Genomic DNA, 19,826 nt, shown 5'->3' with positions numbered 1-19,826 from the left:
ATGGGGCAAGCCTTGGGATGGAGGCACTGCAGTCTGGGGGAGATTTGGGACTATTCATATCATTGAGGTCAGAGAGACGCACACGTATCAGAGGATGGCCTCATACATTTATATCATGGATAAAAAAAATCCCAGAAATAGGACAGTGTTCTTTTTCATATTTAAAACATATTCAAGTATAAATGGAAAGCAAAATCCCTGTTTGTCATTCAATCAGGAAATATATTAGGCTTTTATACATGCAGCAGCTGCTTTAAAATGTAGGTAATATTCTGGTGGTTAAATTTTTTATTAGTAAGCTGTAAAGCAATGGAAAAACTATGCACGTAAAATACCACGCATATGAAATGCTATGCAAATAATGTAGCTTTGAAGACCACACCTTTGAAATTGTTACTAAGACTTTAACTTGTGATTGGCTTCTACTGTGAAGTATTTCATTACATTCTTGATAATTCAGCTCAAACAAATTTATTAAGCAAGAACATTTCCCCTAAAGTATAGAATCTACTCTATAACTAGTTTTCATTCAAGTACTGCTTTTAAAGTCTTGAAGTATGTGTGATCCAGAAGTATGATAAATGGATGGATTTTATAAAAAGTTTTGATTTGGTCACTCCAGTGGGATCTCTTCAATGTTGGTGTTGTGGAGATAATTCTAACATCTGCCTTAAATACTCATATCAGGCTTATATTGAGCTAGCTAGCATTCTAAGATTTACAAAGTGGTTTAAAAATATTTTATTTTATCCCTCTGTGTTGTAACCCATTTAGTGTAATAATCAAATTACATTATATTTCTCCTGTATTTCTAAGGTTTGCAGAGTGCCTATTTGGGAATTACCAATACATCCACTACTCATACAACAAAACATTGGCTTTCTATACCCTATCTTCAGTTTCTGAAATGATAATATACTTTTTTAAAAATTTTATTTTATTTTAAAACCCTTACCTTCTGTCTTGGAGCCAATACCGTGTATTGGCTCCAAGGCAGAAGAGTGGTAAGGGTAGGCAATGGGGGTCAAGTGACTTGCCCAGAGTCACACAGCTAGGAAGTGGCTGAGGCCAGATTTGAACCTAGGACCTCCCATCTCTAGGCCTGACTCTCAATCCACTGAGCTACCCAGCTGCCCCCGATAATATACTTTTCAGGGATGGCCATCCATCTGCAGGCTTTCAATGAGGTTTTGGTATAATTTTGACCGTAGGAATCGGGGATAGGAATCTCTTTCCATATGCATGTACACAATTTTTTGAGCTTCATCAAAACAATTTTGAGAGGGTTCTTGAATGTTCTTAATGATGGCTTCTCTGGTGGGACTGTCAATGTTAATCTGAAAAATGAAATGACATGCAGGTTCATGGAACATGCCCAAAGATTGTTAAACCTTTACAGAATATTTCTCCCATTTTTTCACTCAGAATGCTATTAATAGTGTCATTTCTTAGGCACCAAGAAACTACAAGAGACAGTTTTAATTTCTATTTTTGGTAAATCTCCAAGCCCACATTGGAAAAAAATTCACAATACTAAAGCCAAAAAAAGAAAAAAAAAAGAAAAAAAAGAAAAAAAGAAGTGGTTTGTTAACTTTAGAGTGAAAAAGAGAAGTTTGATGAGATGAAGGACTCTGAAGAAAAGGGAAAAATAACAGTATTTTTGAAATGATGCTAACAGGCTCTTTTTCAGAATACTGGTAAACACCCAAATTTCATGGAATATGTCCTAAATTAAGAAGAGAGTGAAGAGAAGTGGAAAGAGAAAGATGAAGGAAGTGGTCTCAATGACAACGGTTTTTAGAGTATTAGTCAACAAAGTTGGGTTCTGTGGAGGGGTATAATTTCTACATTCTATTTTCAACCGCTGGTCCACCATCAATGGGAACTTCTGTATCATATCCTCTCTTCATCATCTAGAACCCCTATAAGTCCCTTGACTCTACTTCCCCTTTCCCTTTGTCATTTCCTCTAGAGTTGATGTGGATGGAGAGTAGTGACTTGAGGATTTTCCTCATGGCTTGGTGGACAATAGGTTCAAGTATGGTAATTGGCAAGTCACAGGACCATATAATTTTTTAGCTTGAATGTACATTGGAGATTGCCTGTTATGATCCTTTCATTTTTTTTAAACCCTTACCTTCCAACTTAGAATCACTATTGTATATTGGTTTCAAGGCAGAAGAACGATAAGGACTGAGCAATAGGAGTCAAATGACTTATCCAAGATCATTCAACTAGGAAATGTCTGAGGCCACATTTGAACTCAGTACTTCCTATCTCTTGGCCTGACTTTTAAACCACAGACCTAACTAGCTGTCCCCTGATCCCTTCATTTTTACAAATGAGAAAACTAAGAACCAGAAGGGAAAAGTGATTTTTTTTCTCCCAAGACCCAGTACCAATGCTGGATCACAGACCATCAATCTCAGTTCAGAATTCAGTGTTTTTCTACCACATCTATCAATTTAGATAATTCAATCAACTACCACTTCAGGATTTCATCATTTTAGGGAATAAGGCAGCAAGAGGCTTTTTAAAGAGCTCTGGATCAAGGGCCAGTGGATCTGTGTTTTTGTTTTCCCTTCAATAACTCCCTAGTACCCACTTAAAGTGAGTAATTAAAATTCTGGATAATTGAATTAAAGTATCCAAATATTTTATACTAGGATCTTTACTCTCCCTTTTTAGCCTCAACAATCTCATTAATTTCCATGGCTTTAGTTATTACATCTATTTAAGTAATTCCCAAATTTGTGCATTTCAGGTATGGCTCTTACCTCTAGTTATTGTCATTTCCCCTTCTCTTCTCTGTCAAAATTCTATAAAAAGTTGCCTACACCAATGACTCAGTTTATCAATACTGAGTCTTTCAAACTGCTTATAATCAGGCTCTCAATCCAACTACTCTTAGGTCACCAATAATCTTTTGATTTCCAAATCCAATGAATTAGTCATCATTTACCTTGATACCTTACAGCATTTGACAACACTGACCTACTCTTCCAAATGGAAACCCATTCCTCTCTTGGCTTTAGAGATAATACATTTAACTAGCTTGCTTTTAATCTCTCTAGTTGCTTCTTCAATACTCTCTTTGCCATTGTTGATGTTTTTTCTCAGTCATTTTGACCAGTGTGCTGTGTCGAACACTCTCGGGTTGTCATGACACAGTATCTCTTGGTCCTCTTCCTACTGGTTTTTATGCAGGCCTTCACTGCCACCTACTTGGTCTATTTTAATAGTCTATTTAATAGAGCTTTCAACTCTATTTCTTCTGATCCAATCCATCTTTCACACTCCTGCCAAGTTATGCATAATCCTCATGCATAATTCTGGTCACATCCCTCCTCTTCACAAAACTATGCTATGTTATCAATTTGTTCCCATCTCTCTAACACATCTGTCACATATTATTTTCCATTACAAATATTTTTGTAGGTGTTGCATCCATCCACTAAATTGTAGTTTTTATAAGGATACTCATTGCTTATGTCTTATTTACATTTTGTATCACTAACTATATCTAGCCGAGAGCTCTGAATAAATTAACTAATAAGTGCTTTGTGTAAATTTAAAATATAATGTAATCCTAGCTTAATTAGCCTCATACTTCATAGCAAAGTCATTACACTAAATTACAGTTGATGTAATCATTTTGAGGGGTTCCAGAATTAGAATGATACCATATTATTTGACATCCTAATATATAAACAACAACATACTTTTCAAAAGTATTTTTACTTCTACATCGTTATTTCAGTTTCATAGAAATCCCATCAGTGGATAGGAAATGTTACTTATTTTTTTATTTTTTAGATGGAGAAACAGACAGAGATCTTATGTCATAGAATAAAGGAACTTCAGAGTTGGAAGAGACCTCAGGGGGCCTCTGTAGATCAAGTCCTACCTGGAAAATAATCCTCTTTACAATATAACTAGATATCCCAAAGACAAGTTACTAATTTACCGAGGGAGTCCATTTCCATTTCAGGATAGTTCTAATTGTTGGGAAGTTTTAAAAATTATTCTTTTCTCAAAAAAAAAATTATTCTTTTCTCAAATCAAATGCATATAGCCCATTGATGACAGGATTAGGATCTAGGTCTCTTGATTTTGAAATACTTTTCTCACTTTTTTATGTTATATGTAAGTGGTATCCCAGGGAATTAAAGTAATTGAATAACTTATTATTTAGCATAGGTTGAATTTATTCCTGTAGGATGTACAGATTTATCTTTTTGAAAATGTCTTAAGAAAAGAGTCAGTCTTTTAAGAAAAATCCTTTCATACCCAACATTGTTCCTCTTAGAGATGTAAATACATTTTCTTGAGGTTATTGGAACAGTTATTATTACTAAGTAAAATGTTTACCTCTCTAGGAGACTGCGGTTGAATGTAAGTCCTGTAAAGTTTCCTGGCTTTAGATGTCCTGCTAAATCGTGATGCAGTTTTTTTGTATGTCTCACATGCCATCCAGAATTTCATGTTCTCATCACTGTGCTCCATTTTTAAGTATGTTGCATAGATTCCTGGACCATCTAAAAGTAAATTTTTTTTCATGGATTAACATTAAGGAATATAACTGAAAAATACTGAATAATGTTTGGATGAAAAGTCTAAATCAAAATTCTAAAACTCATAAATGATTTCAGATGAATAGTTTTGAATTATAAATTACTATTCATGTAGGGCCATTCATGAAAAGCACCCAAAATACATTTTATTTTATTTTATTTTTTCAATTTTTTTTTTTTTTTGTAAAACCCTTACTTTCTGTCTTGGAATCAATACTGTGTATTGGCTCCAAGGCAGAAGAGTGGTAAGGGTAGGCAATGGGGGTCAAGTGACTTGCGCAGGATCACACAGCTGGGAAGTATCTGAGGCCAGATTTGAAGCTAGGACCTCCTGTCTCTAGGCCTGGTTTTCAATCTACTGAGCTACGCAGCTGCCCACCCCCCACCAGATACATTTTACATTCCTTATAAGCTTTAGGTCTTGGGTTCCGTCAGACCCATGGGGAGCCAAAAGCAGAGTAGGAGCCATGGTAGAATATTCCTTTCCTTGTTGGCAGTTCTTCACCCCAACTCCAAAACAATAAAAAAAAGCCAAACCCATGACAACTTTGTTTTTATTTTGTGTGCTTATTATATCTCTTTTTCTGTGAACATGTTGTTTTTCCAACCAAATGTAAGCTTTTTGAGGGCAGGGAATGTTTCATTTTTATCTTTGTATCCTTACTTAGTACAGTGCTGAAGACAGAGTTGACACTTTATAATTGCCTGTCAAATTAAATTGAATGAGGTATAATGTAAAGGAGAGATTAAGATTTGAGTTGTCAAGATAAACTAGAAGACATAAACTAATGAAGACCCCAAGTATACAGTGATACATCAGGCTTCAGGTGTTAATATGCCCATGAATAAATAGATCAAGGATTTAGCTTGGTTCAAGACATAGAAAAAATCTTTGGAACCAGAAAAAGCAGGTGAACATAGAGTCAGTCCTTTAATAGTGAGGATCAGGTAGAACCAGCTTGTGGGGGCTCAGGCTGGTTGTAGTAGAAAAGAGAAAAACCCCCAAACCCCTCAAGGTAACTCAGAAAATAAGGGGCAGTGGAGTATGTCTAGCTCTGACTTTTTGGACTTCTAAAGCTCACTCTCCCGACTTTCAAACCTCCCAAGGACAGAAATGTCACTCCTTTCAGTGGATGCTTTGAGAGAAGGAATCTGAGATCTCCTAGTAGTCAATGAGGTAAAGAGACAGAAGTGGAATTTGATAGGCTTTTCTTTTAATGCTTCCTCAGCCAGAGTCTTGTCTTCAACACATGGTTAGTTGACCAGAACTAATTATGAGAACTCAATGTCTACACATGCTCCACAATGTCTCACCAAAGTTCTTTCTTCCTTTATCACCACCTCTTTTCTGAAAGCATCTTCCATGTGGCGGCTGAGATCTCAATTGGTCTCAGCATTCACTAGACCCCATTACAAAACAGAAAAATGAAGAAATCCTTCAGTCCTTGCCTTGAAGGAGCTTGCAAACTACTCAGAGGAAAATGAACAAAATATGTGCAGATTAATAATAACAGCTAAAATTAGCTGGCTTTTAGAGAATGTTTCAAGATTCACAATTGCATTATATGTGATATTTTGTTTGATTTCCACAAAATTTGATCTCCCTGTGAAGCAGATGATATTATTAACCCCACTTTGCAGATAAGGATATTGAGGCTGAGAAATATTAAGTCTCTTTCCCAAAGTCAAATAGTAAGAGTCAGAGGCAAGAACTGAACTCAGATCTTCCAGATTCTAATTTTATTGTCCCACTTTCTTGCCTTGTAATTTTGTGGGAGATAGCACAAAGAACCAAGGAAGGTTAGGAAAGGCATCCAGTGGTATGTGACATTTGAACTATAAAGAAAACTAGGGCTTCTGTGATTTTATATTTGCTTACCCAATTTGGTTTAGAACATTCAGGTCACTGATCACTATTTGAGCTTTTATTCCAATCTGATCGTTTTGGGGTAAAATTTGAGAGTAAGGACCTCCCCAGGATTATTCTGGGTAAAGGGAAGGTGAAGATCTGATTCAGCATGTCAAATGTTTCATCTTCATTACTAAGTATGACCACTGCTCTTTAGTCATCAAGGGATTCCATATATGCCCATGAGAGCTTATTTCTTTGGGCATATTTGAAGAACCCATTTTTAGACCCCATTCATCTTGCTCCTCAAAATTATTTTGACCTGCCTTTCTCCTGCTGGATACAAAAATCTTGCCCAGGGTCACACAGTTGGTAAGTGTTTGAGGCTGGATATGTACCCAGGTCTTCTGAACTCTAGGTCTGGTGCTCTATCCACTGGACCACCAACCTGCCCTGTCTCAACCTAGGATATTAAATTTGATGTCCTATGATGATTCTGGCCAATAGTAGTTTTTCACCTCCTAGACCAGTTTCTTTGCCATCCAGGATCAAGTTTATTTACCCTCTGTGGTTTCTTGATCTACCAGTTCTAGGAACCTGCCTTTTGTCCTACAGGCATTAGTTAGTTCCATGAAAACCTGGTTGGGCCACACAATGTTACAGGTGACCATCAAGCTTGAAACTGAGTGGAAGAGAATCAGAAACCCTATGATGGAGGATGGAGCTGTCAGGATGGGGAGGATAAAACAAGAAACCAACTAGGTGGGGAGTCCAAAGATGGCACAACAAGATTCTGAGGCCCTAGTATTAGGTGTGGTCATAATACTTTTAATGATGTTGGCTATTATTTAGAAACCTCAGCATCACAATATTGCATTTTGTTATCTTAAATTGTTTTAATTTCCAAAACAGTCCTAACCATCTCATTTTTTAATCAGAATAACTCCAGTAGCTTTATATTGCTTCAAGGCTAAAATATAAATTCCTCTCTTTGGTAGTTAGGCAGAAGCACTTGGTTCAGAAATGCAATAGCAGAAATTTTCATTGGTGACAATGCCTTAAATGAATATGTTTTTGAATTGAATTAAACAAAACTTTATTATGCAGTGACTACATGGTTAAGGTACTACCATAGAGATTTAAAATACAATTACAGAATAAAAAAACAATCCCTGCCTACAATGAGCTTATAAAACTAAAAAACAATTTTTTTGCTTTCAAAGTGCCAACATCCTAGGTAATTCTTAGCTATTTTAAAGTACTAAATTATGAAAATGGAGAAAAACTCTCAGATGCATATGTTAATTACTTGAGGAAGGTAATTATTTCATTTTTGTCTTTGTGTGCCCAGGTCTCTTGCAAAGTGCCTAGAACACAGTAGGCATTTAATAAATAAGTGCATGTGCATGTATATTTGTATTGCCATTTTGTCCAGACCTGTGGTTTTATTGGTGTTTAAGAGAGGTGCCAAATACATGGCAACATGCCCAAGTGCCTTGAAACAGATTAAAATGTCATTGAGAAATACTGAACAAAACAAATAAAAATACATTTCAATATAGATGCTGCTAATAATATGTGGTTTTCTCAATCACTATATGCCCACAGGGATCCTTACATATAGTTTAGTGGCTTCATTTCTACTTAAGTTTGATATCATTTGTATAGAGAACTACCAGTAGAGAAATTGCTCCATCAATTCAGATGGCAACTTTTTTAATAATACAGTTTAGAGATTAGCTTTGGACACTGAGAAGTTAAGTAATTTGGTGGGCATTACCCAGTTGGTATGGGCCAGAACTTGGGCTTAAACCTAAATCTTTGTAACTCCAGGACCCATTCTCTATCTTTAGGAGTTCTTAATCTGTTTTCTAAAAAAGTATTTTGATAATTGTATTTTAATATAATTGGTTACCCTGACCAGCCAATGTATTTTGTTTTATATATTAATTTTTTCTGATATGGAGTCAGTAGAATGCAGACTACCAAACTGGTCCATGACACAAAAACAAGTTGGGAATCTCTTGGCTAATATGAAGTTGTGCTCAGATATTAAAATACAGAGAAGAAATCTATAGGTATACAGATTATTTGTTAAATGTAGCTTGACTCTGCTTAATGTGATTGTCGGTCTTTTAACTATTGTGAGAATGGAGGCAAGGGATGGTATTCTTGGAGGAGGGACAGAATTTTGGAAAAGGAGCAGTAGACCAAATGATAGTTGGAAGAGCAGAGACTTCTGGGAGTTGGACCTAAGAAAGGGATCTTTGGGGGTTAAGAGTTCATGGAGGGGAGACTGTAGGGATTGAGTTCTGTGTTACCTGAAGACACCTTCGTGGTTCCTGACCTATAGAGAAGACCTGCAATCATTGATTCCGTAAACATCTTGATATCTCCTGAATACAAGTCATGCCATTCAGTGTTGAGGGATTCTGGACTCCTTGGGGAGCAGTTCCCTGAAGTCCTCATACCTTGAACCTTGCCTCATAGAGTCCCTCATCTAATTTAAGAAACTAAATAGGTTTAAAGGCAATAGGATTAGTGGGGAAGGGCAGGTGAAGTTCTGGATTGAGACAGACTTGGTCTCTCCAGGGTGAAGGACCTGGAAAGGGAAAATTCTTAGTTACCTGAACCCACTATCTTCCACCATTATCCTACACCCATTCCCTTAACCTTGTTATCTACAATAAATACCAGAAAAGGTCAGATCGTGTGCAGGTTCATTTGGGAGACCAAGGTTAGAGGAGGGAGCACTACAGCCAATTCACACTGTGTTCCAGCTTTAAGCCTGACCACCTGTGGTGCAGGGGGGGGAGGCTCTGTGAACCCCAGTTCGTAACAACATTGAATCAGGTCATCACATACCCCACCTTCTGGAGTAACCTTTCCTTCATACCCCCAGGGGTGGCATGCTCTCCTAGGGTCCCCCAATTTCCAAGGGGACCCCCATAAAGTCTCACAGTGTTAGGGATAAACAGTGAGTGAGGAGGAGATTGCTACACAGACTTCACCTTGATTCCTAGCTATATCCTCCTCCTCATTAGCACCCTACAATACACTATTTTCTGGAATCATTTGGCTCCTCCTTTGCATATTCTAGTCCCAGTTCAAGCCAGAACCCTCTTTCTTAGCTTCCTGTGATTACAGAGGAAGCAAGGTACTTCCTGAATATTTTAAGTTTTGCCCTTGAATGAAAACCACAATGAATCAGAGGCAGGCACTGATGCTCTCAATGCTTATAACTCTTTTATTTCTTACTCATAGCAAATTTCTTTAATTTTTTCCAGAGATACTGAGCCATATCAGTTTCCCCAGAAATGATACTTAATTTGAAAGAAAGCACCATGATGCAATAGAAAGAGTTCTAATGTGGAGTCAGAAGAATTCAGTTACATAGCTGTATGATTTTATATTATATCATTTCATCTTCTCAGTTTTACTTTTCTCATATGTGAAATGGACATAGCTTGTATTAAGACATTACAGAGCTTTTAGGTTTTAGGTTTTGGTTTTATTCCAGGTTTAGTACACTATTTGCTTCTCCAATCTGCTTTGCCTTCTCACAGGGATATTTATTGTAAAGTTAACAGTAATTAGTAAATTTAGTTTTGATTATCTTGGCCCAACAATCTAGCAAACCCAATGGCCAGTGGGGGATGACAGTCTTTTCTTCTCTAGCCTGAGTGGCAGAAAGTAGGAATATATTTTGGCCCTGGACCCAAACTCCTGGTCTTTGCGGCATGGTAGAATCTGCCAGAAATTTTGTGCCATTGGCTTATTCTATGAGAACTCTTGGCTGCGAGACAGAAATTGCTTCCACGTGGCAATAAGTCATTGGAGTAAGACTAAATCTTTATGCATATAAGATTTGGTTTCAAGACTTGTGTAGGTAGCTGATTTGTTTCTTGTCAACTATAATATATTCTATACTACCTACATTTCTTCTTTACTACCCATAATGATTTTTTCATCCTTATTGGAGTCATCAGAGTTTCTTGTCTTTTGATCCCTGGTTTTGTCTTAGCAGCTTCTTTTACTCTCCATCCTCTCTTTGACCTCAGGGACCAAGAGCATCTATGGCCAAAATGTCATCTTTGTTTCTCATTTCCTGCTTTGATTTTGTCTTTAGCTCTCTCATTATTGCTTTCTCCTACACCACCATTTATAAGATACTAGATTTCTATCTAAGGCAGATAGAACTACAGACACATATTTAGAAGGGGGGGGGGGAGTTTCTTTATACATCCAGGACTAAATCACAAAAAGGATCATTTTCTTTATAGATAACTTGATGACAGCAAATTGCTAGAATCTTTTTAGTGTGTGCCTCATTCTAAATTTAGAAAGATATGGTAATGCTTTGTAGTAAGTGGTACTATTTATGCATATTTTTCCAGGGAATTGTGCACATATACTCATGTGAATCCTAAATATTCTTGGTGACTAATGTTATAATTAACACCAGAGGAAATAGTAGTGGTTGACACGACAAACTGTTTTTTGCACATTTTTTTCCTTTTTTAACACTTGGAAGTTGTCATCTGGGATGCCATGGGAAAAGAGAGCTAAATTAAACACCTACCTCTCCTTGATAAAAATGTTATGTGTGTGCGTATATATACACACATATATATATATGTATATATACACATAATGAATACATGTATAAAATCTATACATTTTAACAGCAAGGTTGGTGGTTAATTTATATTGTATTATATATTATGATATAAAACATATGCATTCTTATTGTTAAAGATGAATCTGGTAGGTAACTATCATAGCGCCACTATAAAATACTTACATTTTGTTGCCATCAATTTTTCAAAAGACTCAGCCCACTGGAACACTTCTTCTAGAGTAAGGCTTTGGAAAGAAACAAGGCAATTGAATGCTCTAGCTGGCTTTTTAAGGATTTTTGAATAAAAATGATACAGATTGAAGCTTGGAAATGTGTAGTAAATGATAGAAGGTGGAATTCTTCACTATCCTTTGGACAGGAGTACATTCTTCAGAGACTCCCTTTATTTTTTAGTTCATTTGGTGCTCTGTATGTCATAAATGTATTGATTACTAAAATCTAAGGCTACTACATACTATTGTATTATAAGAATGTGATGGAATATAATAATTTTGATATAGTTAAGTAGAATTTATATAGAACTTTAAGGTTTCCAAGATTGTTTAGATAAACTATATCATTTGATCCTCAAAACCACCTTGTAAGGAAGGGAAAAAGTATTGATAGAGTGCCTAACTAGATCCAGGTATTATACAAAGTACTTTATAAATATCTCATTTTATCCTTGCAACCACTTCAGAAGGTAAGTACTGCTAAAATCCCCATTTTATGGTTGAGAAAACCAAGGGAAACAGAGGTTAAGTGACTTGCCCAGAGTCACATATCTACTAAGAGTTTGAAACCAAATTTGAACTCGTCTTCCTGACTTTAGGTCCAGTGCATCATTTAGCTGCTATTATTATGCTAATTTTACAGAAGGGGAAACTGAGGCTCTGAGAGGTTCAGTGACTTTTTTAGGATCACACTTCTAGAAATGTCAGAGGTAAGATTAGAATCCAGCTTTTCCTCACTACAGGAAAGTGCTCTGTCCACTTGAACCACTTGGCTGCCTCAATCATAATGGCAAATATTCACATTTACCCAGTGCTTTAAAAGTACAAAGCATTTTATGCATATCATTCCATATGATCTTCAGGTAAACTCTGTAAAATATGTATTGCAAGTATTATGCTCTCTCTTTTATGGTTGTGGAAACAAAATGATTTGCCCAGTATCATAAATGGCAAAGAAATAGATCTTCTGATTTCTCAGGGTTTTGTAATCTCGGATTATTTTTAATCCCTATTCAAATGATACATGCTTTATTTCATGTTATTTCATTAAAACAACAATAATAACAATAGACTATCATTTTTATTATTTTAATGAGTATTTTCCATTAATAATTATAATAATAGTAGTAGTGATAGTTATTTATATAGTACTTTAAGATTTGCAGAACACTTTAAAACTATTTCATTTTACCCTCACAACAACTCTGGGGAAAGATGCTATTATTATCCACAATTATTACAGATGAGGAAACTGAGGAAGAGAGATGTCAAATGTTGTACCCAAGGTCACAACTAAAAAGTCTGAGGTTCAGTACTCTCAATGGGGCCACCTAGCTATTTCCCATTATAATATACCATCCCCATTTTACAGTTGAGAAAGACGAAGCAGTCAGAAATTAAGTGACTTTCCCAGAGTTACACAGCTAGTGGATAAAGAAGGGCCATTACAACGTATCCTTTCAAAATTTTCTCTCCAAGATTACTTTATAGCTTCATTGTTAACAGAACATTTGTCTCATTGACAGTATTCATTTGTAAGGCAGAGTTGGCATTGTCAGCTAGAGTTACCATCAACGTGCCCTCAATTTTTTTTTTTTTTTTTTTTTTTTTTTTTTTTTTTTTTTTTGCTATTAGATGACCACATTCCATGTTGGAAGAGGCTTCTAGGTCATTTAATCAACCAAAGCTGGATCCTATTTGTAACCACTTTTTCTCTCTAAGGAACCAGAGGAATTCCTGGGAAATAATTTCCTACACCTTTCTTCTTCCTCTCACTCCTGCCAATCATTACTAAAATAAGTTCACTTTCAGGATGATCAATAACTTTGCAGGATGTCAGAGCTGGATGGAATCTTGGTGGTCATCTAGTCCGGGCTCTTCCTCAGAGAAGTCAGGTAGCATAGTAGAAAGAAGACAGGAGAACTGGTCCAGATTCCTGCATTTAATGATTTTGGGAAGTCCTACTTGCCTTCTCACATATATCTCTTAGCTATTTGGTGATAGGTAGCGCAGAGGAGGACATACTGGAACTGGAGTCAAGAAGACCTGATTTCATATCTTGTCTTAGCTACTATCTGTGTGATCCTAGGAAAATCATAAACTTAGTATACCCAAGTTTTCTCAGCTGTAAAACTGGAATAATAATAGAATCTAGGGATGTTGTGAGAATAAAAGGAGATATTTGAAAAGTACTTTGCAAGCCTTAAAGCACTATATAAAGTTTAATAATAATAATAATAATAATAAGTTATTAAAATGGGAGATGAAGCCATTCGTTCAACACTACTATCATTGAGATAAAGAAAATTGGAAATTTCAAGCACCAAAATTCTCCTTTGGAGTATGTTTGAAACTAAATTAAGGTGTAAATAACAGATTTCATATCTTTTCCATTTTGATTGGGGGGCACTTAGTGTCAAGATTGTGATAAAGAAGTAAAACATTGGATGCCCCAAGGGATGTGGGTAGTGCCATCTAGTGGGGAAAAACTATAGAATGTGTAGACTAGGAGCCCTGAAGGCAGATACTTTATCATTTTTCCTTAGGCCCATGACTGAATTCTTATAATTACACAAGAGGAAATAGTGGCGGTATTTAGAAATATTTCACATTTCATGAAACTTTGCTGGAACACTGGTTAAGAACCTGCAGTTTTAAAAAGGGACATGCAATCTTAAAATGTTTATTAAGAAATTCACTTTTATTCATTGTAAATCATTTAAAAGTGTTGCCTAATAATAATAATTGTAGAAGCTAACAGTTATGTTCTTTATAATTACTGGAAAAAATCTTTAGGGAATCTGCATTATAAAATGTATTTGTCTTATATGTAACTAGGATAAAATGCTTCTGAAATGAAAAAAACAAACCTATATGTTGATAATTTATTCTCATTTACATTTCCCCACTCAATTTTCTTTCCATTATGTACTATGAAGGAGATGAGTTCTCAGTGAGCTAAGTAAGAAAGACAAAGAACTCATTAGAATTCTTTTATGAGACTTGACACTCTTGCTGTGATGATTTTGGCCATGATACAATGGGGGAAATGGCTGGTTTTTTATTGTGCTCCAATGTATACATTTATTTATTTAACAATTTCATTAAAGAAGGATTGTGAAGCTAGCATGATCAGAAACAATAAATAGGAAGCACATGATGGTCTAGTTGTAGTTCTGCCACCAATTACCTGTGTGACTTTGAGCAAGCTGTTTGATTTTTCTGGGCTTCATTTCCTTCACCTTTAAAATAGAAGAGTTGGGTCATATGACCTCTAAATTCTCTTGTAGTTCTAAAATCCCATGTACTCATCCAGAGCTATCTATAACTCCTTTGGAAATTACAGAGTTGCCTAGAGGTATTGAGAGGTTTGAGTATCTTGCCCAGGGACAAAGAGACCCTACCAGGACTTAGGTCATGCTTCTATCAGCTCTAATAATAATGATGACAATTATCAATTTGTATATTTGATTTTTTGCATGACATACCTATTTGTATAGCCTTTGACACATTTGTATATTATTATAGCTGAACAATTGGCAATTTATCTATTTTCCAATCAGTTGCCTGTAACTGTGCTTTTGAAATCAGGCGTAGACATGAAAAAAAAAAATAGATTTCTAGACTGGAACAGGGTGTCCAGTGGATCACCCCTATCCTAGTTAATTTAGTATGTAAGAGTACCAGGAACAGCCACCAGCAATGGATGATATTTGATATCTAGGAGGAAAATTTTCAAAGGATAAACATTAAGGTATGATATGGAGACAAAAAAAATGACTCTCAAAAAGGTCAAATGTCTGTCTCTTTCTAAAAATTCAGATGGACCCTGCCAGGTTCAGATTATCTGTTTGCATCATTACTGAGGCTTAACAGAGTACTGCTGTTTAGATTGGTTTCAAAACATTTCCATGAAATGGTGTCTGACTCATTCTTCTTTTCTTATTAGAACCTGAAATACAGTAACCCAAAATAACTCTCACCGTTCACTGGAGGTAGGAAAGTGCAAGGACATCATGGACTTCACACTTACCTGTCTCATTCCTATCTATCATTTGGACCAAATTTAAATCTGTCTGTTAATTTAGGTCAAATTATTCCCCTTGACAGCTCCGATGAGAGAAGCTCTTGTGCCTAGAAGATATGTAAGTTTATGCAGAGAAAGACTATGCTTCCAGGTTGACTTGGCAGTCAGGACCAGTGGTGAAGTTTATTGAGGATTCTCCACTAGTGGTTCTGTAGCTTGATGTTGCCTGGTAAGAGCCCAGAAACTGTCCCTAAAGTGTCATACTTCAAAATGATCTTCCTAGGAACTACTCTGAATGCTTTACCTTATTTTCACCATTCCCTCTGGCCATATCCTCCAATACAAATTTACCTTACAATAATAGCAGCATTTTTAATCAAACGATAAGTATATACTAAGAACTTATTATGTGTCAGGCACCCTGCTAAGATCTGGGGAAAGAAAAAGAGGGAAAAGTTTACAGTCTAATTTATATAGCACTTTAAGATTTACAAAGCACTTTGCACATATTGCCATATTTAATCCCCAGGTTAGTGGTATTGTTATCCCTATCTCATTTATTTATTTATTCATTTATTTATTTATCTATCCATCTACTTATTTATTTGTTTGTTTGTTTATTTATTTGTTTGTTTTTACTATTAGAGGGTGAAGTGAATAGAGTGATGAGGCCTGAGTCAAAAAGATCTGATTTAAAAATCATATATTTACACTCTGTTTGAATTTGGGCAAATTACTTAATCTCTGCCTCAATATACTAAATTCTAAAATAGGGATAATATTAAATTATTATTAGAATATATTTGTAAAGAACACACTCTGATATAGTGGGAACTTAGTAAATGATTATTTCTTTCCTTTCCATTTTACCAATTCCATGTCCATTTAATTATACTATCATTTATTTCTAATTCCTCCATTTTAATCATGTTCATGAAATGAGACACTTTAAAAATGCTTTTCTGTGAATCATGTAACCATGTTAACTTTTCTAAAAAATAAAAATTATTAAATGAAAAAAATAAAGATTATTTAATTAAAAATTGCTTTTCTGAAATCTAGATAAAATATGTCTATGGCTTTACTTTAGTAGCTTATTAATCCTGTATGAAAAAAGCAGGGAGCATGATGGTTCCACAAAAGACCATCACAAATAATAGTGACTAATAAGAATAGTCATTTGTATTTATATAACACTTTAAGAGTTGCAGTTTACTAACCTTGTATGGAAAAAAGGCAGGGAGCATGATGGTTATACAAAAAGACATCACAAATAGTGCCTAATAAGAATGATAGTTCATATTCATATAGCACTTTAAGGTCTGTATAGTGCTTTACAAATACTATCTTATTTTATTCTTACGACAACTCTAAGAGGCAGGTGTTATTATTGTCCCCATTTTATAGTTGAGGAAATTGAAACTGATAGGTTATTCTTTGTCCAGAATCACACTTCAAACTAAGGGTTGGAGGCAGGATTTGAATTCAGCTCATTCTGACTCTAAATCCAATTACGCTATCTTCTGGCCATCTAGCTTAGAATCTATTAAAGATTATTAAATGTACTGAGGTGAGAGTACTTTGCCCCCTTAGTCACTATGAGAAAGCATGAGTCCTGAACGAAAAAGGAGTGTTCATAAAGAAATTAAGTTGTCAAGAGGGATAAGGGAAGTGGAAAAGTAGAGAGCTCTTTCTGGATTCTAGACATGTTCCTCACTAGAAATAATAATCATTGACATTTAACTAATATTTTATATTTATGTCATCTCATTTGTTCCTCAAAACAGTTTGGTGAGCTAGATACCAGGCTCTGACCCCATTTTACAGTTGAAGAAACTGAGGGTGAGAGTATAAATGACTAATCATTGGTTATGCAGCTAGAAAATATCAATAATGGGATTCATATCCAAGTTCTTTCTCTGCATTCTGAATTCAGTATTCTTTCTGCTATAATTCTGGACCTCATGCCTTCAGCATCCTGTAGCTAAGTTCTATTTTTTTCTTTTTTGCTCACAATATCTGAAAAGATGGTTGATCTCTAAGACCACTTAATCTAATCTGGCTATCTATGTTTATGGCTGAAAAATGGTTTAGTGTTTCTTAAAAATAGCTCACCCCTACCAAGCAAGGCACAACACTTTAAGTCAAAATAATGACTCTTTCATAGTGAGATTCATAGAAACCTCAAAGAAGCACAGGCTGTCTTGGGAGAGGGAACATTTAGGGGTTTTCAGAGTCTCACAAATAATGCAAGTAGATACTTTTCTCTCTCTATGTATTTAAAATTAGTTTAGAATTAGAATTAGAATTAGAATAGAGACTCCTTACAAAAAGGCTTCCCATTATAGAATTTAAGTGACAGACCCCCACATACTGACACGGAAATTTAAAAAAAAAAGAATTTGTGAATATTAAGGAACAATTTACACTCTCACAATACTCTTTCCTACATCTCTTCTCAAATCTATTTTCTTATGATAAAGTAAGGAATGATAAAAGCACTGTCCTGCCATTTGAGGACGTTGTGTAATAAAAGCTGAATCTGAGCAGATACATTACTAGAATCTTCTAAAGTGTTTTTTTCTTTTTATTTGACTTGTGACCAATTGCTTATTTTATTTTAGATGAACAGTTTGTTTGTAATTAAAGGTATAGCTGCATAAATAAATATATATAACCATTGTAAATTTGTTTTTATAATGATCATAGAATTTAAGTCTCACTTACTTTGAAGAGATCCCATTGGATTTTTTTCTGCCTTTCTTGCACAGCCAGCACACTCTTGTGCTCATTTTTCTTAAGAAACAAAACAATAATTGAACACAAATAAAGATTTTTTGGATGGTTAAACATTTTGAGTTATTTTTGAAAATACAAAAATACTATTACTATAAAAGGTCATTTCTTGAAGTTAGTGGAGGTCAATTAAAGTAAAATAATGGAGTTATAAGAACCTATGTACCTCCAAGACATATTTCTAGAAATATAAAATTTTGAAATTGAAAGGCACCATAGAACACACTGATTCCAATCTGCCATTTGAGAAGGAAAGTCCTGCCACAAAATCACTTAGGAGTTAGTAGATCATCATCTGGCTCCTCCTTGCACTCTTCCAGTGACAGACTAACTCACAAGGCAGTCCATCCTTTTACAAAATAAAGTAGAACTCTTACCTACATTGACCTACATATTATCTTTAGAGTTAATCTAAGAAAAAAATCAACAATTTCTTTTTTAGGGAACTCAGATGTATTTATTGTGAATTTGTAATGAAATATTAACTTTAATAAGGACGTGTCTATAGTCGAACTATATTTCTAGCTTTCCAAGATTATTTACCTGGGCATTTAGCTCATGTTAAAAAGAGGGATGATTTTATTCCCAGAACTATATCTGCAATTTTTATAATTCCACATTAATCTTTTTCAGATTTTTGGTTTTGTTTTTAATTCGATTCTGTGATGTTATCATTAATTCTATGAATAAAGTATATATTTTTAAAGACATATAGAGGTGTGTGTGTGTGTGTGTGTGTGTGTGTGTGTATGTGTGTAATCAATGAACTACATTCTTGGATTGTGAAAACATTGGTAGACATGTGTTGACCCACTATCACTGATATTCAGAAGATCATAGAAAACAGGAGATGTGCCACAAGAAGGGAGAACCTCAAATGTAAAGATTGTCCAAAAAAGAAATAGTACAGATTAAACAATAGGCCACTGAACTTGATTTTGGTCCCTGGGGAAATTCTAGAATGGATCATTAAAGAGATATTTGCTGAAACATCTGAACCAAGAAAGGGATACATATGTTATAAAGAATGAGCATCTCTTCATCAAGAAAAGATCATACTAGACTAATCTCATTTTCTTTTTTTCAGGGAATTCCTAAACTAAAGGACTGCAGGAATATGCCCTAAAAGGGCATTTGGAAATCTTCAGGCAGAGGCTAGAACTTCATTTGTTCTTTATGTTGTAGAAGGGAATCCTCTTATGTATGATTTGGACTAGAAGATGACTGAAGTTCCTTCCAAAATCTCAAATTCTGTTATTCTTTGGAATATTAGAGTATGTAGAGGTGTAAGATAGATTTCTTTCTGTCAAGGAGCTATTAAGGGAGGAGGAAACTATGTGATAAAATAGTTAAGATGCCCAATATTATATAAGTGCTAAATGAAAGGTACATATAAGTAAGTGCTAAATGAATGGGGATTGAGAGATCATCATAAACTGCAATGATCCCTGATGGCTTCATAGAAGAAGGGAAACATTTAACTTTTTCTGCTTCTCCCCTGGGTTATTCCTTCTAATTGTATGGTAGATAAGGGTGCTTTATGAAAGTCAAATGCGTGGAAGGGACTAGTGGTTATCTAATACTTAGCCAATCTGTAACTTAGGACCTACCTTTAGTGATTGATTGAAATACTTTTAGTCCTCCCAGACCTGCAGAGAGAGAAAGAGAGAGAGAGAGAGAGAGAGAGAGAGAGAGAGAGAGAGAGAGAGAGAGAGAGAGAGAGAGA

General features: G+C 35.2%; 1 protein-coding gene across 1 annotated transcript; it reads right to left on the bottom strand.

Annotated features, from left to right (window-relative positions):
* Positions 1-1,151: 1,151 nt before the first annotated feature.
* RGS13 (regulator of G protein signaling 13) lies at positions 1,152-18,096 on the bottom strand. The gene is made up of 4 exons (XM_044671725.1): positions 18,032-18,096; positions 11,228-11,289; positions 4,372-4,538; positions 1,152-1,337 (listed from the first exon to the last, which is right to left on the bottom strand). Exons 1-4 carry the CDS (start codon positions 18,094-18,096, stop codon positions 1,152-1,154), a joined length of 480 nt encoding a protein of 159 aa, XP_044527660.1.
* Between the last annotated feature and the right edge of the window lie 1,730 nt (positions 18,097-19,826).

This window comes from Gracilinanus agilis, chromosome 4 (genome assembly GCF_016433145.1).
Source record: "Gracilinanus agilis isolate LMUSP501 chromosome 4, AgileGrace, whole genome shotgun sequence".
NCBI lineage: Eukaryota > Metazoa > Chordata > Mammalia > Didelphimorphia > Didelphidae > Gracilinanus > Gracilinanus agilis.
Note: the sequence above shows the minus strand (reverse complement) of the source record. Positions and strands in the feature narration are given on the sequence as shown.

Bases quoted from the DNA above. Each gene is read 5' to 3' on its own strand.
- RGS13 (XM_044671725.1), bottom strand. From the start codon at position 18,096: ATGAGCACAAGAGTGTGCTGGCTGTGCAAGAAAGGCAGAAAAAAATCC. The intron at 11,290-18,031 runs GTAAGTGAGACT...TTCTTTCCAAAG, and splicing joins TCCAATGGGATCTCTTCAAA to CCTTACTCTAGAAGAAGTGT. The intron at 4,539-11,227 runs GTAAGTATTTTA...ATTTACTTTTAG, and splicing joins AAAATTGATGGCAACAAAAT to ATGGTCCAGGAATCTATGCA.